We start from the raw sequence: 17037 nt of genomic DNA, 5'->3' as shown, positions 1-17037 counted from the left end.
AATTTGAAGTAATAGGTCATCCGACAATCGATTTTTTTTGTGTATGATATCTGTCAGAAAGTCCCAACGAAATTATTTTTATTCTCGGACACTACCTGATAAATGAGGTCTGTGTCTGTTGAGGAGGGTTTACATTGCTATAAGGCAATTCACCCAAATTACCTCGGAAGTATTACAAATTACCTCGGAAGTAAGTAGAATAGGCCTTTACTTTAGTTTCTTCGCAAACTGCAAAGAAGACGAATCATTAATCAGCATGATCAGAGCCCAAACAAATCCAATCTGCACACTCTTAAGCTGACTTTGGACCCTTCATTCTAGGTGAAACACATGACTGGTCAGCGCTCAAACAAACTTCTTCTAAAACGTCGATTGATAACATTACACAGTTATGAATTTTATGACATTTGTTTAATGTCGTTCAGCACTTTCACTTTCAGACAGATTTCTTATCTCACATCTGATGCTATAGGATGTCGCAAACATCCTTCCTTGAAGATGTTGCCTGCTGGTCTGAAGCAGACTGCAAGGAGAGGTTCGCAGTCACTGTCCCAAAGTTACTTGTATCCTTTCTTGAGAAAACCGAAATCATGCGCATGATATATCAGAGGCTCATTGCTCACTCTCACAGACAAGACCTGGTTGTCCTTCAGAGCATTTAAAAACATCTTACAAATGTTTTCGTTTAACAATCTGTCAGTCATGTCTAGAGTCTTCCCCATCAGTGGAAAAAGAGCTGAGCACCCTCAAAATCTTGACGTCTTCTTTCCTGCCATGTGTGTCTGTGGAAGAAGCCGAGACTGTGTTGTATTCTAAACTTGTGCCAAAGGTATGATGTTCTTTCAATAAACTGTGAACAATAAACTTTTTGAGTTGCAGACCTGACTTCAGTACATTACAGTAGATAGCGTATGGGTCAAGAAAGTAGTTCTAACCAGCTATATTCGCAATGATTCGCACATTAGGACTGCAGCAAATGTGTCGCTGAAATCTTGTAATCGCTTTGGTAATTTTCTGTACAAATGCCCTTTCAGGTGAGCAAGGAATTCCTCCAGCTCCTTACTTCAGCTGAGAAATTCTTGGCCGATGCCTCGGTGCATCTACAAGAAGTGAAACAAGAGATCAGCACCAAGTTAAAATTTGGCCTCGACATCATCCAGTGCATTGAGAAGTGTGTGAACCATGCTGGAGGGGCTGACTCCCTCCATCTTCACATGGTACACTCTCTGACACAGCCTGTGTTAGACGTGGTCAAGGGAACGTATGGTCACTGTAAGGTGGGTGAAATTCTATCCTCATACAATTCGATTCTGAAGTAGATGATTTTGATATTTTCAAACACTAGTCCACTGTACCCGTGGCCGCCATCATCAGAGTTTCAGTGTACTATAAGTGATGTATTGATAAACGAAAAGAAATAACAAAAACTCAAGTTTATTTGAAGGTATCTGTATTTTGATTTGAAATCAATAAATTATCACAGGGAAAACGGAGCCGGGTCTTATTACATGGACATGATTGGACAAAAAAGAAATGTACATGTAGGCTGAGCATACTTTGTACATGTTATTTACAATGTATAACGGTACATGAATGTGCACGAATGAAAAGGAAGGCTAGTGCCTCACTCAGAAATGAAGGCGGAAGAAGTATCAGATTGAGACGATCATGTCCCCCACTGATTGATTGATGGAGAAGAAGGAGGAAGTATCAGATAGATTCGGTCATGTCCCCCACTGAATGATTGAGAGAGAAGAAGGAGGAAGTATCAGATAGAGACGGTCATGTCCCCCACTGATTGAGTCACGGGACCCATGATCTGATTCATGTGGACTGCTTAGCAATAGAATGTCAAGATGCCAAGAGCCATGGACCTATCGTAGGCTATAGGCCTACCGTACCTTGCATGTCTAATTTCTTCTTCTTCGACTGTTCGAGTCTGCTTTATTCGTTTACTCCCTGGCGTGTGCCTAGACAGGCTCTTTTTTCTTTTTGGCGGGTTAGGCATCTTCTTCTATAAAAAGACAAAATAAACTATTTGTATTCAATCAACACAAAGTAGCTAGGCCCAAATGGTGTGTGACTGGGTCTGATGTCATTATCAGATCATGCACTGGCCTGGTCAGTGGCCTTTCACCGGGTGATTGACTAATTTTATGTTCTCGCGTGGGTAGTAGGCCTAATGAGGTGGGCAGTATCATTTGCTCTGACCATGAAGTGACCGATGAGAAGTGAGATGTCAGTAGGCCAATGGAACAGTACACAAAAGGCCGATACTAAACACGCCCACCGGCCAGCAGTAGGCCTATCATCAATCTTTTTCATTCGTCATATACATTTAATACAAACCTTCTTTTCACAATTTGATTCCGAACAAAAATCGATCACCAAGCTCTGTGTGAACGCGCAAAAGCTTTTGATTGAAGTGACAGGGCTCGAGACGTCGCATTGTGACGTCATGACGTCAGCAGACCCATCCTGACGTCGGAGCCGTGACGCCATCAGGCTGTGTCGGGAGTGACGTCGCCCGTGACGCGAAGGTAAAATCGCCGTGCGGGCAAGCTGAATCACGAAAGATAAAACCAATAAACGGCGTTATATCGGATGTTAGTTGGAAATTCAAAAATCGGGCTTCGTAAGGACATTTTTGGGACCCGTTAAATGCTACATGCAAAATCTGGGGTCGCTCAGCCATTCGGTATGGGAGATATGAGCGCACAAACAAACACACAAACTTTTCTCGAATTTAGTAAGGATGCTTTTTTTTTCTTTGCTGGCTATTTCTACACGTAGAGTCAATTGTGTTTTCTATGGGTAAGTTGAGTTACATCAAATAAAAAAAATTTAAGGGTAGTAGCAGCTTAATAAGAAAACAAAAATTCTTTTCTCATTTTATTCGTTTATTTGGATGTTATTCTATGGAATCTAAGACAAAACATACTGAACAATTTAGCATTTAAATACATAACCTCATTCAATTACTCGGTCACGGTTCATACAAGAAACTCCTCTAACTGCAGAAAAAGTAGAATTGTAACCTTTCAGCTGTTCCAACCTCAAGTAGTTCTAGTCAGTTGGTTTGGAAAACACACCTTACTTTGTATTTGATGGTGACCTGTGATCTCCACCCCATTTCAAGGGAATCCCGTAGTTTCAGTCGCTCGGATGGTGTGGACAACACATCTTACATTGTAGTTGATGATGATCGGTGTTCTCCACCCCATTCCTAAGGAATCTCGTACCATAGTTTCAATCATATGGTGGTGTGGAGAACACGTCTAAGAAGATAGATGATGTTTGAGATCGGTATATTTCCCAGGCAAGGTGATGATAGCACCTGTGTTAAATCTTCAGGAGAATAAATATTTACAGAATGAAGGTTCTATATGAACATCAAACTGAGAAATGATACATTTAAAATTACACAGTTAATAACACAACATGCAGCAAGCACTGAAAGATGCCAAAATTATGATAATGTGTTGGCCGTTCATGCATGTCACAACATGCAGTCTTTGGAACCGTACCCTGGTCAGTTTATGGAACCAAAAACATGAGAATTGGAGACTTCAGTGGTGTTTGGATGACCTGTGCTGATACATGTATGTCTGAGTGAAAATGTATTGTGCGCTTGGTATTGAAAAATTGAGTTTTGAAAAATGGTCGTGATGGATGATTTTGTGTACATGAAAACTTTTGAGATGATCCCTAAATGATATTGCTGCCTTCTCGTTGTCTTCAAAATTTGAAGACAAAAACATGACCGGGTTAAAACTAAAAGACAAATCTATTAGAATATCGTCTGGCTTTATCAGCCCCAATTTTGCTTTTTGAGAGAAAAACATTAATTGGACAGTTCTTTTTAAGAAATGTAGTTAGAGTTAAAGAACATTCTTGGTGGCCCACAAGTCTGAAGTCCTAAAGACGAGTTGAGAAATTTGTGTTCATGTCGGTTTGAAAATTTGCAGGAGAAGATGTTTGTCATTGCTGTCAATTTGTCCATCTCGCTGGTTCTTGAACCGGCCGGTGTCGTCAAATGCCAGGTACACTCCGCGTGTACCTTTAGACTCCAGTGTGCAGTGGTTCTGGTCCAGAAAATAGGGTATAAATTTGGTTTGGTCATCTTTGTCGTCTGTTTTCTTGTCTCGTTTCTGGAAGAAAGAGATTAGCGATCAGCTGCTGGCCAGATTGAGTTTAGTTTGAGTGTTAGCCTCTAATTTGGGATAGCATCATTGTAGCCCACCTGGGATATAAATGAAGGTCACCTTATCTTTTGCTGCTTGAGCACCATAACGAGAGGCTCTCATAGTACAGTATCATGCATTATGGCACTATGCACTATTGGCTACCTGGATGAGTCATCACTTCAAACTCAGGTTTGGAGAGTAAATGATGGCTGGTTTTTGGACTTATGACCAAATGCAAGCAGCTTGATGCTGCAATGCATCGCATGGTGTCATTGCCATGCATTGCTTCATACATGCCATGAACATAGAAGCCTGTAGCATGAATTACGACGCTATTGACCACATAACTGCTCCTTCCTAGCAAAAATGTGTAAGACTCACCCGTGCCATAAGCTGCCAATTACAAATGTACATGATGAAGTTGGGAGTCATGTCCGTGATGAACTGAAGACTGCCGTCAGACCATTTGTCACACTTCCATATTGCTGAAAAACAAAGTACACACTCTGGTAAAGTTTAGGCTTTTGAAATTTCATGATTTACAAAATCTGCTCCAAGAAATCTGTGTGTGAGTAATGTGATCTTCTTCTTGTGGGTTGAGCATTTGAGGGCCAATTGGAGTACTTTCATTGATTGTGACAACTAATATCTCAACGAGAGTAGATGTGGCAAGAAATCATAGTTTTACAAAGTCTCCTGTCTAGCGTTGACTGACACCCATTAACCTCTGTAGTCTGTAATAGAAAAAGTGGGCTTGTACTGATTGCTGTCCCATTTGCTCCCATGGCAACGTTAGGCAAGACAACGCTCTTACATACTTACTCGCTGGATCATCATGAGTCCCTGTGGCGCTCACTGTCTTGGTGTTGAGTTCCACTTTCAGATACCGCCATGCGCTGGGAACGTTCCTGGCACTCAGGTGGATCTTCTTGTCCGAGCTGCAAATATCTTTATTATCCTTGTGGACTTGCTCAAGAATTATGTTCCAGTCGTCTTGATCGTAGTCTGTGGTGTCAATATACTGGAAGACACCAAAATAACATTATAACGTATGGGCAAAGTAAAAACGTTGAATTAGGCGATCACATAACGTAATAAAAAGTTCCCACAAAAAGTCGTTCTCACATTTTGAGACATGTTAAGCTTAGATTTTGATCTTTTAATTGAGAATGGCACAATTACCTGATCAGTCATTATGATGTTGTCCATGGTGCTGTTTCCAGTAGAATCAATCAAGGGATAGATTCCGTAGTCTTTTTACTGAAAGTGTAAAAAAATCCTTAACGGCTCAAACAGGAGCTCTTTGAGAGAGTGGCCTCCTAAACCTTGGGCGGCAATTCGTCTAGGAGAAAAAGAACACTTGGACTAAAAACACCGGGAAGGTGTCGCTTTTCAGCCTTATATGGCAAGTAATTAGGAGAAGGTGACCCAGTCACCAAAGTTGGAAGGACCAGCAAATTTGGCGTGGAATAAAAATAAATTCTCTAAATGCACATACAAAAAATGACGCGCACCAAGTGAGAAAAATTCAGAGACATCAGAGAGTAAGACATCTTGTAGATAATTAGCAAATTTTCCCGATGGTCAGTAACCAGACACGCTAATGAGATTTAGATTGACCTATATCTGTGCCTATACTCGCTATAGAGTTCATCTTGGTAAAATGCGGAAATCTGTATTCAGTGTGTATTTTGATACTCAATCAAAAAAATTAGTTTCAAATTTTGAACCAATCTGGCCTAGCTTTAAACCCCCATGAGCCATAATTGATGACATATAAGAACTCCAGCAATATGCATCTAATCATATAGAATAGCAATGTCAACCCTAACAATTCTTGAACCGACAACGCTGGGCTTGAGCTATAACTGATGACAACTAAGTACTCCTGAAATATGCATCCTATAAACATATCAATTATAGAGTATCTTTATCAATATCAACACCAAACAACATCAGAATTTCAGGTTGATGTTCAGAGCCATTCAAGTCAAGACCTTCAGAGCTATTCAAATCAAATGCATCCAACCATGATATTGTTGATAGAGTGTGATTTATGGTCGTATGCATTTGACAGTGTATATACGAACAACAACTATCGTGCATACAGTACATGAAATATCAAGCAGATTTTGAAATGAACTTAGTTGTGACACAGATTGAAAGGAGTTTGGAAAAATCAATCAATATGGTCTGAAGATAATCTAAAACTTGCTGTTCAGTCATCATTACATTTGAATGTAACAGCATGTGGCAGGAATCGAATATCAATGAAATCCGATCTATCGTTATCGAGGAATCTAACGTGCTGTACAGATCGTAGAAAGTCCTTATTGTATGAATTTTGTAAGTGCTAGTAACAGGTGCTGACTGGCAAAAACTGATGATGAATTCTGATATTCATCGACTATGTTTTCATATGCATAAAAAAGACTGCATGAATAATAAGTGAAGCGCCAATATTGCCCTTTTTTTCGAAAGTTCAAGATTGGGAGCTCTGTATCTGTTGACAAGATGCATCAGGACTACGAATTCCTCGAAACACTTTTGTTGGCATGCTAACTATCTCCTGTTGACAGTTCTGAAGTGGGTGAAATAAATCAGTCAGTTGAATAGATTGTTTGGAAATGATATGATGAGGATTTTAGAGATATTGATACCTTGATAAGTCGCACTTCAAAGCAGCAAGTCTGTACTTGCAAAGCAAGAAGACTTCATTGTTCATTGTCTTACTGTAGACAAGGTAATGTATGCGACCTTTTGAATTCTGTGATTAGGGAGTCGCACTACGCCTCACACTTGGTATGTGTGGAGGCTACACGTTCACCTCTATAAAGAGCATTGGGCCTTTCCACCCAAATGCAAAGATATCAAATGACATAAGTTCAAAACTCTTTGGCTTTTTACTCCCAAGTGTCAGCTCAAAATTTTCATTGCCTTCAAAACGAGTCTTAAACTCGAAAAAGTTGAGGCGATGTTGCTGCAGTAAATTCCAGCACGCTTTGTGATGCATGATTAGAATGACTGTGTGTGTCCTGTAGAGTATCGAACACGTGGAACTGTTCGACAACAACAAAACAATAATCTATAAAAGGACTGAATGCCTGTCAGCTTTTACCTACTACTAGTACTAAAATTGGATAATACCAACCTTCTCTTAATCCTGGTCAGATACTGCTTGCCCTTGAGAAATTTCACTACACAAACTTGTTAAATTTTATAGTCGTCTGTCTAGTAGTAAATACGATCTGGTCAATGAACACTTGAATTCTACTCAACAGATGTGTTCGCCTGTTTATTTATTCTGTCTCGCATACTGCCTACTCATCTGATCAGCCAATCACAATTCATATCTGCCAATACGCTCCACAAGACCTTGTACAAAGATCAACAATATCTGGGTCGATCCTCGTGGATTTTGTTCTGGGATTTTTCAACCATCAGACCACAACAATAAATGTCAGGTCAAGATATAAAAAAGATATACACTTCCCCCTACACTTCCTCTTATTTAGTCTTTTATGTCCCATGCAAACATCTCATTTTTCTACTTGTGCTTTTTAATAACAATGAAAAGTGACAATTCATGCATAAATAAGTCTGTCGTGGATTTCCAGTATAATTTCAAGTGGGAGGTTAATTCAGCGTTGACTTAAGCTGTTGCCGAAACTAGTCTGTGATAGGATTTCCAAAATACATTAAAGTGGGAGGCTTACGATTCAATGTTAACTTTCGATGTTGCCGAAACAACAAGTCTGTGGCTGAATTTCCAGTATAAATGTAGAGTGGGAGGCACAATTCAACGTTGATCTTGGATATTGCAACCTTTTGATGCAGACTAGCAGTTAACTGTCTAAAACTACAGTTAGCTCCTTTTTCATGGGCCAAATATTTCTATGATTTCTGAGACAGGGTGCCCTGACGTGAACTTTAGCAGTGCCAAAACTTGACCCGTTTGATCAGATAAACCCAATTTAAAATGCTGACTATTGTCTCTTTCCGATTTAAACAGACCACATTTCCTGAGAAGTCATCTGGTTGAAGCGGGTTAAAGTTGTGATGTAGGTTATCTGGGTCACCTTCACAAGTTGTCAGCATTGAATATTAGTTTTTCATGCACCCCTCGGCAGTTCATGTCAAAAACATTAATGTCTTTGTAATTTTTTCTTCACCTTGTTGGAGCAAATGTCTTGGTTATTGTTCATGTTGAATACGATGGATGGAGGGGAGTGGTGTATATAAATCAAACCTGACTGTACGAGTAAGTGCATCTGAAACCAAAATAGGATGATGTCATTCCCAAGATTTTTTTTTTAATGGTTTATTAACCTTATGATAATGAATTACTTAGATTTCTTCTTCCGCATCTAATATGTTCCTGATAGCGATACTAGAATTGAAAGTCAAATACGTTGTGGGTGTCGTTTTATCTGAAACATAAAAAAAGATATAAAAACCCATGATTGACTGTTTCAACTTGTTTCATTCCATCGGTTTGGACTTGTTTCTTTTCACTTACAATACAAAACTTCGCCTGAGATCTTTGTATGAAATCTTGACGCTTGAATGAAATGCGTGGGACGAACTTCACTGAATTGTTTGGGAATCCCCTGGCCGGGAATTGCTTATCTCTTATCTGCCAGTCTTGTTATCATGGCTATGTAGGCCATGGCCCATAAGCCAAAATGGAGCTAAGGTTTAAATTTGTGACATTTCAGGGGCAAAGTAAAAGTGCTCTTATCGTAAACAGTAAGGTCCTTACTGCACATAAAACTAAAGTTCCTTCAAAAATAGTTGCTTCTCAACCAGATATTCATTTCATTGTTACCAGAAAATCCTATTAACTGGTCTCAACGGATAATTTAATTTCATCGGTTGCCTCCTCGGTGGCAGGACTGAAGGAAGAAGGTCCAACCAATAGAAGACAGCAACCTTAGGCCTTGTTTTCTTTTTGGTTATGAAACTTTTCCATAATTCCAAAGAGTTTAATATAGATATCATTCTAATTCATATTTTCAGGAGAGCTCTACAATCTATGGTGATCTTATAGTAGCTGTGTCAGACCAGCTGACAGCGCTGTTCAAGAGAGCACATGCCCTTCAAATGGTAATTATACAGCCCTGGGTTTGGGTCAAATTGCAGTTATCGCAGGCAACTTCAAGGGTCAAAAGATTGGAAAACTTATTGTGACATTTCTCTTCATGAGAGAGATGATGATTGCAGTACACTATCCCATAAACTTACCTTACTGTTAGTGTAAGCTGCCAAATTGTCACACCTTTTTTGTTACATTGTTTTAGGTCTTCCTGTCCCTGCTTGATAATGTTGTCTTGACACAAGATGCAGCTGAACAAGAAGTAGCAGACATGGCAATGGGTAGGTTCTTACTTTGTCGGGAACATACTCTGGAATCGGCAGAGTAACAGTAAGGGCACCAGCCAGGCTGTGGATTCAAATCTGGGTAGAACCACGAACAATTCATTCAGTTTCTGTGCACAAGACCCTTAACCCTGTAGTTGCTTCTCTCAACTGAGGAATGTAAATGGTACAAGTTGTGGGCATTAATACAAAGTGCTTTTGATTATGTAGCCTAAGCCATTTTATCATTGCAGTCTGTCATGAATTGTTCCATATCAGTCAAGTTGTTGCAAGTTTGGATGTCAAAATCATGGTCACGTCGTGGAAAACGTTATCAAGGTAAAATCAGTGACATGATGTGCATTGTACATTGCTTACTGGCGCCACCTGTGTGAAAGAGCGTACACTCCTATAGTTTTCCTGAGTGTTGAGGAGTGGATCCCACAGGGAAAACTGGTCTTCCCCAATTCACTTAACATGTTGAAAGCTTGCCTCTTAAAATTTTGTCATTACCAAGGCTACTTATTAAAGCTGTTGTTACAATATGTATCGCAGAGTTCTTTTAAAATGGCCAGATCAGTTTATTGATTTAATCAACCTGATAGAGGACCTGGACTCTTAATGTGTGGTTGCCATTGACAAAACCGTTAACTACAAATAAATGGATTATATCAATCAAAATAACTCGACAAGTAGTCATACCATTTAATAATTATTCCTTTATGTTGCTATTCTTGGAAAATATTTGAGAGGCATTATAGCATGAAGTATTTTATTAGCTCACCTGCGCTGAGCTCAGTTACCACCATCCATCGTCGTTGTTGTCATCTGTCATCAATATAATTTTCAGCTAATTGCTCTTGCAGGTTGATATGTCAACACAAGGTATTGCTAGGCAACAGCCTTAATGTCTCCATGGTGATCACAGGCCTTAGCAACAGTGTTGAGGCAGCATACCAGTATCTCTTCCAGTTGGCCCCATCTGTGAGTCCCCAGGGTGAGGTAAGCGTAATGTTCTGACAGGTGACTTTTCACATTTTTGAAAACAGAAGCTGCAGGTGCGGATCCAATGGGAGGTACCAGATGCATCCCATCCACTAATTCATGAAAAATTTAGAAATTGACCAGGAAATTTTGGAACACACCAGGAACTTTGATGATAAATGCAGTTCAAATGCATCTTTGATGTAATTTTTTGGCACCATTTTAGATGATTTCAACTGGTGATGAGAAGTCGTTTATGAAGTCGGTGAAGATCCTTGGTTTCCAAGTTAAGATCTTAATGGTCCTTGTCAAAGAGCTCCTTGATTTGTTGGGAGAGTCTGCCAGAGCTTTGTATAGTCTCCTTCTGCATGTACACAGGTAATCAAATACAAATGAGCACTACAAGTTGCTGCTACCTTCGATTATAATCGCTGGGATGTGCGACAAACTGATCTCTTGTCTGCTGGTAGAACCGGCAGTTGCTGGGTTCGATATTTATCCAAGAATGATCAAAAGATTAAGAAAGTACCTCCCTTATTGTTTGTAGTTGTCATGGTAATTTCTTATGTGACAAGAAAATCACACTGAGGTGTAGAAAATAAAATAAAATAATCAGAACGCAAGTCAGTGTCACTTCAAATTATAAAACTTGATGAGAAGAACTGTCTCGTTATACATTACAACATTTCGGAATTTATTTCGTAGATATGTCCCTCCATCTCTGACCGCTCAAAACATTCCTCCTCCCTTCATGAACGAGATGAGAAAACATGTACTGGGACCGATGGACACTCTGGTCTCCTACCTCATCGGGAACCAACACTTTCTTGAGAGCTTGACTTCGAGAGAAGGTAGGTAACTCACTTTCATCAAGGGGGAGAGATCATGTTATGTGACAGAGAAAATCTCCACTAGCCAGGCTACATAGAAATAGATGTAAACATAGTGCAGTGACTATGCAAATTCTCTTAAACTTGGCATTTCTAGTCTACACAACAGCTTTGAACTAACACAATAGGCTTTTAAGTGGTATTACTACAAGGTACAAGTCTGAGCTTTTTCTGATTCTCTTGCAGAAACACTGTCAGAGAATAACATTCCACGCTGTCAGATACAAGTGATAAGTTTGCACTACATTGCAAAATCCAATGGTAAGAACATGTGTGATATACAGTAGAACCTATCTATGAAGGACACCCTTGGGCCTGACCAATACTGTTCTTAATAAAGAGGTGTTTTGATTACAGAGGTTAGTTTGAATGGAAAAGACACTTGTCCTTATAGAGAGTTTGTCCGTAATAGAGTAATGTCCTTTAGGAGAGGTTCCAAATTATGAAAACCTGTTGATTTTGCCCAGCAAAAGGAATTTCTAATGAATAGTTTGCCTTGAGAAGCCTACTGTATCTAAATAGAAATTTGATGTCATGATTTTAGATGATGTCCTTGATAGGTGGATGAACCAGCAACCTCCCTGTGGCTGTGAGTCTATTATACAAGCTACATTTAAATCTGTAGCTAACTGTGAGTATTCATCCCTTTCTATCCAGAAAATACATTTCAAAATCACTTTACCCATATTTAATTTTATGAGGGCATCAAAAATTTGAACGTACAGCTTTCAACTTCAAAATGTGTAAAACTTCATTTGAACATTCATTCAGTTTCCTCACTGATTATCATTGACATGTGTTCCTAATCATTCTCCACAACTTTAGATTTGCCTGACATTGATATTGTAATGTAACAATTACTATTTCAGGCTACCTAGAATTGTGTTGCCCAGTTTCACTACCCGGGGTTCCATGTAATGGCAACTCAAACAGAGATGTAGGACTATATGAATACATTGTCACAAGGGTCTCCGCTTTTGCATGCAGTCTTCCTGTGCGCCATTTTCCACATATGGTAAGTGACTCGAAAGCAAATTAACACCGCGACATAGGTTAGCATGGAAATAATTCGTCAACGGAATTCTTACAGTATAGCAGTGAATGGACATAGTTCGCCAACTTTTCCTTATCTTTTGCAGGAAATGTGCCTCCTCACTAATGTGCTATCATCTAACTTCCACTGCGCTCTACTGGCCATTGATGTTTGGTGCTTAGTTGCAAGGTAGGTAGATATTCTGTGTCCTTTTCAAGTCTCAACTTTCATGCAAGCATCAATGCTTCCATGAGATGTCATTTTGACGCAGCCATCAAAGTTTTGGGTTCATATATATCAAATATAGTAGAGATTACCATCTGATTTCAAGCTTACTTCATGACTAACCCTGGTCTGACCTTTTAGTAGACCTCAGATGAGTTCCACGAGTTCCTTAATTAGGTACATGTACTGTATATGCAAACCTACTGTCGACCTGTTTATATTGCAGTTATCTTTCTTGAGTGCAAAGTATCCTCTGAATGGGTCTTCTTTTGCTCTCTAGATGTAAGCTCCTTTCTATTACAGTCAGTTTAATTCATGTTAATCATATTCTTACAGATATGGTACGGCAGAATTGTGCAGAAACCATTGCATCGCCCTGGGAAAGCTGCTCCTCCAACTTGAGGTCAACTCAGGTCCACAGTACCTTCACTTGTTGTTGTTGCTGAGAAGGATATTCCAGTTCTTGGCACCGGAACATCAGGTATGAGTAAGAGGGGTGATGAGACACATCTTTTGTCATCTCAGACAAGTCACTTTACTAAGACTGCCTCAATGAGATGTAAAACCCTCTTTCCTTGTACTTTGTGCCGGTGCCATTGCCAAGGCAAGCAAGAGGCACCATCCAAGTCAGATACTGGAGTAGCCTTATTTGGAGATCTTCTCCCGGGCCAAGAAGAGAATTGAATCTTTGCACCCAAACTCCTCTAAGAAACTATAGGATTCATTCCTCACCAGTCTTCCTTGATTCCAGGTTGATTTTGTGCACGAGTTCCCCATTTCCAAGTGCTGTCATCTGTGGGCTACTTTACCAATCTCCAGTCTGTCCCAAGATCTGCTCAAGCCAACTGTGGAAAAGATGATCGAGTTCTGCATAGATCAAACACAGAAATGGAACACAAGCAAAGCTAGAAAGTTAAAAGATGCTAAACAATTGGTGAGAAGAATTGAATGCACATGATGCTTTGCGATCTCTGCTCATTTACTCCTTATGCCTGTGTGCCCCATTGTCTACAACTTTGATTGTTCTACTGTTGAAATGATTACCTTGTTGGGGATCAGTTGCAACAAAGACATGATAATAGAGACTTGTACATGATATAGTAATGAGGTACCTGAGCCTGTTAAGAACGAAGTGGTTTTCAGGTCGAGACAATGCCCATGCAGATTAGGATGGGCTTTATCATGTGAACCAAACCGTTCTAAGTAAATCAGATACTGGCATAAATCTTCACAGGGTCCGTGTCTGATGTCCTCTGCAACCCTCAAAACTCCTTTAAACTATTTTCCAGTTTGGCTGCCTACGCTGTCTCCAAAATCTCTTTAGCAATACATCTGTTGTCGAGCACTGCATACCACCAAACCAGCGAGCTTCAGCCTTGAACCGTACAATCGGGATATGGAAGTCTCTGCAGGTCGAAGATGTGCTCAGGTTCCCCATTCTACAGTCCTGTGTTACTGTGCTGACTGGCTTGACTCAACACATGGTGCTAGATCTCCAAACAGAGGAATTGTTTCTGGTGAGTATTGCTTGGAAAACCCCTGAACAAATACCTATCATACATATACAAAGTCACTCAAACAAGACGAAAGTTGTGACATAAACAGTGAGAGTGTGACTTGTTTCAAGCTATAATGTAAGGATCATACAGATGTGTTTTCTGGGCAAATCAAGAAAGAGATTTTGCTTCAAAATACTGGCAGCTTTGTTCAGGGATTGTTAGTGTAGAAGATGAAAGAAAACAATGGTTGTTTAATACCTGAATCATTCCTCTTGCAGGTTTTAAACTTCCTCCATTCCCTCCAAAAACAAGGAACAGCAGATGCGATACGATTATCAATATCTCAACTCCTCGCTGCCCTGGGAAAGAAAAATATTCCTCCGTCATTCCAGCAGTCTCAGATCCTGTCCACCTTGCCAGAAATGTTTGCTCAGGTTTTAACAGACCCGTGCGTCATGGTGAAGCAGCACGGGTTAGAAGCGTTCAGTCAGTTTGCTGAGGAGACGCCCCATGAGGGGGTCGTGCCTGAATGTCTCCAGCTTCAGGAGGGAATCAAAGATGTGATTGTGGACTACTTAAATAAGGTAGATAACAACGACAGTAGAATCTCTCTGTTGACATTTCCCTCTGGACTGACAAGTACGATCCCTAACAGAGAGGTGTCCTCATTAGAGAGGTCAATTAGAATGGAAACAAAACTAGTGTCCTTGATAGAGGTGTTCAATAAGTGAGGTTTCGCTGTACTGTTATTCATTGCCATTTGATTGCATGGTTTTATTAAAGTGACAAGCCTGTAAAGGAAGATATCCGTTTTTTTGCACCATTGTGAAGATAGTACTTTTCATCTTTCATCAGCAGAGCTGAGTTATGAGTCATAACACCATACATTTTGAATTCAAACTACAGGTTCCTCACCAAACAAAAGAGCCATTCATTTTAGAAGATTACCTGAAGATGCAACATGAAGCGTTAAAAATCTGTGATAGATTAGCACCGCAACACAGGACAACAGGTATGAGGACCAAAACGGAATTCCCTGGGTCACCAAGACAGGAACCCCCAGCCAAACGATCCAAACAGGATCCCAGTGAGGTAAGAAATCTTTCAATGCAAGTTTCAAAGAATAAGTGTCTATTCAGGACGATGTTGTCAAATGACAGGCACTGGTGTTTCCACTTTGACAGCCCAATTGAAACTATGCATGCTTGTAATTGCTGAATCAAGCCCCAGGCTCCTAATTGTGCCTACTAGTCACCCAAAGACGACCCTCTAGCTCTTGCCTATAGTCCTCCTTATTTGGCACATTTAACAAGCAGATGAACATACATCTCTAAGAAACTTCCCAAGCAAACAACTACAGGTCTATTTTCCTCCAATTGCAGGTTGAAGACCGCTGCCGTGAGATCCTTTCCCGTGTTCAGCAAGACCTTGGTGACCTTGCCGACCTCCATCATGCCAATTCACTGCCGTGTTGGGTATTTGATGACCTCAATGCCATTCAGGTTCAGTTGACAAGTCTGCTATGATTTCACGTGGACATCAGAACATTGTTTGGATGCATAGCAAAGTTATTTAATTGGTGCCAGAGAGACCAAATCTTTTTTGTGGAATTTGTCAGTGCACACTTTTTAGACATCTTCCAGCTGTAATTAGAACAAGTAATTATTTGTCACTGTTTTTTTCTGATCAGCGTGAATAAAATGAAGAATTTGATATTGAAGAATACTTTTACTTTTACCAGGGTTGATGATTGTACATAGAATATTGTTACTTTTTGTAAATAAAAGAATCTTACAATATAATAGGTCTTGTTTCTTCTTTGTTCAGTCATTTCATTGAGGATGGTATTGGTATGGAATTTGGAATCACTGAGAAGGCAGTTGAAGAGTGTTTCACTGAGAAATCTCTTTCCAAGTCCAACTCAATGGTTTTTCTCCTGTGTGAATCCTGACAATGCTGTCAAAGTGTGATTCACTGCGTAATCTTTCCAAATTCAATCTGACCCCTTGCTCTTTTAGGACTTGATGTTGTTTCAATTGGTCACATTCCTGGCTATGTTGGTGTTGTACAGCATACTGACCATCAAGGTTTTCGCACTATATACCCTGAGAGTATAAGATTATGAGGTCCAGGATGGTTGTACACACATAGCTGAGATCATATAAACATGTAATATTAATCTTTCCCAGGCTCAGTGTAAAAGATTAGGTACCAGTCTGACCCAAGAATGGAGGAAATTTGAAGTGGCCGTCACATGATGGTGCTACTTGACCTGAGCTCGGCAAATACTGGTGTCACGAGCGCATCTAAATAGACCTCGGTGACACTTTTGCTGTAGGTCATATAATTATGACATTGATGCCTCAAAAAAACAGATTTATTCTGTGGTAGTCTTGAATGTCCCCTCCCACCCCCTTAGAAAAAGTGTCCGTCCCAATTCGCGCAGTGGTTACAAGCTTAGATATGGGCACGAGGAAACCGAGACTTGCGTTCGAACGTCCATATACTGCTTTAGAGTGTAACAGATGGTGACGGATTAAGGTATTACTTCAATTCCAAACGGAATCCATGGGAAACTGTTTCATATGAAACATTCATCTCTGACGTTACATCGGTTTCGATTGACTCAGAATCGCAAGTTTTCCAAGAATCCGTTCTCTATTTCTGTGAGAAGAACGACCACGAAGTCTGGTTTCCGGAGAAGGAGCACTAAAAAGAAATTGAGACAATATCAGACCTAACCTCACTTTATTGCTATGCACTTTCCATTTATATTGCATACAGCTGACATGCCTTAACTTAACATAGGTTCGGGGTTAAACAGGGAGACCCCGAGAAATCCGGGTCACAAGTTAAGTGTA

At 40.0% G+C, this 17037-nt stretch overlaps 2 protein-coding genes across 2 annotated transcripts; one reads left to right on the top strand and one right to left on the bottom strand.

Annotated features, from left to right (window-relative positions):
* The first annotated feature begins 122 nt into the window (after window positions 1-122).
* Window positions 123-15702, top strand: LOC135501309 (FIGNL1-interacting regulator of recombination and mitosis-like). Its single transcript, XM_064793354.1, has 20 exons — window positions 123-190; window positions 441-563; window positions 701-829; window positions 1035-1277; window positions 9207-9293; window positions 9488-9563; window positions 9800-9884; window positions 10412-10547; window positions 10756-10907; window positions 11235-11380; window positions 11606-11680; window positions 11964-12050; window positions 12289-12434; window positions 12559-12641; window positions 13014-13158; window positions 13429-13611; window positions 13967-14194; window positions 14455-14760; window positions 15083-15268; window positions 15559-15702. The coding sequence occupies exons 2-20, from the start codon at window positions 474-476 to the stop codon at window positions 15700-15702; spliced, it is 2727 nt and encodes a 908-aa protein (XP_064649424.1). The 5' UTR covers window positions 123-190; window positions 441-473.
* LOC135501773 (uncharacterized) lies at window positions 2869-7585 on the bottom strand. Its single transcript, XM_064794072.1, has 5 exons — window positions 7339-7585; window positions 5370-5447; window positions 5010-5208; window positions 4569-4672; window positions 2869-4151 (listed from the first exon to the last, which is right to left on the bottom strand). The coding sequence occupies exons 2-5, from the start codon at window positions 5394-5396 to the stop codon at window positions 3945-3947; spliced, it is 537 nt and encodes a 178-aa protein (XP_064650142.1). The 5' UTR covers window positions 5397-5447; window positions 7339-7585; the 3' UTR covers window positions 2869-3944.
* Window positions 15703-17037: the final 1335 nt, after the last annotated feature.

The sequence above is a fragment of the Lineus longissimus genome, chromosome 17, assembly GCF_910592395.1.
Source record: "Lineus longissimus chromosome 17, tnLinLong1.2, whole genome shotgun sequence".
NCBI lineage: Eukaryota > Metazoa > Nemertea > Pilidiophora > Heteronemertea > Lineidae > Lineus > Lineus longissimus.
The sequence above is the reverse complement of the archived record's forward strand: the minus strand, read 5'-3'. Positions and strand labels throughout refer to the sequence as shown.

What these genes read in the sequence shown, in the direction of transcription:
- LOC135501309 (XM_064793354.1), top strand. Translation starts at nt 474, where the DNA reads ATGTCGCAAACATCCTTCCTTGAAGATGTTGCCTGCTGGTCTGAAGCA. An exon ending in CTCCTTCTGCATGTACACAG is followed by an intron (nt 10,908 to 11,234) that starts GTAATCAAATAC and finishes TTTATTTCGTAG; the next exon opens with ATATGTCCCTCCATCTCTGA. An exon ending in TGCGCCATTTTCCACATATG is followed by an intron (nt 12,435 to 12,558) that starts GTAAGTGACTCG and finishes TATCTTTTGCAG; the next exon opens with GAAATGTGCCTCCTCACTAA.
- LOC135501773 (XM_064794072.1), bottom strand. Translation starts at nt 5,396, where the DNA reads ATGGACAACATCATAATGACTGATCAG. An exon ending in ACATCATAATGACTGATCAG is followed by an intron (nt 5,209 to 5,369) that starts GTAATTGTGCCA and finishes GGTGTCTTCCAG; the next exon opens with TATATTGACACCACAGACTA. An exon ending in ATTGGCAGCTTATGGCACGG is followed by an intron (nt 4,152 to 4,568) that starts GTGAGTCTTACA and finishes TCTTTCTTCCAG; the next exon opens with AAACGAGACAAGAAAACAGA.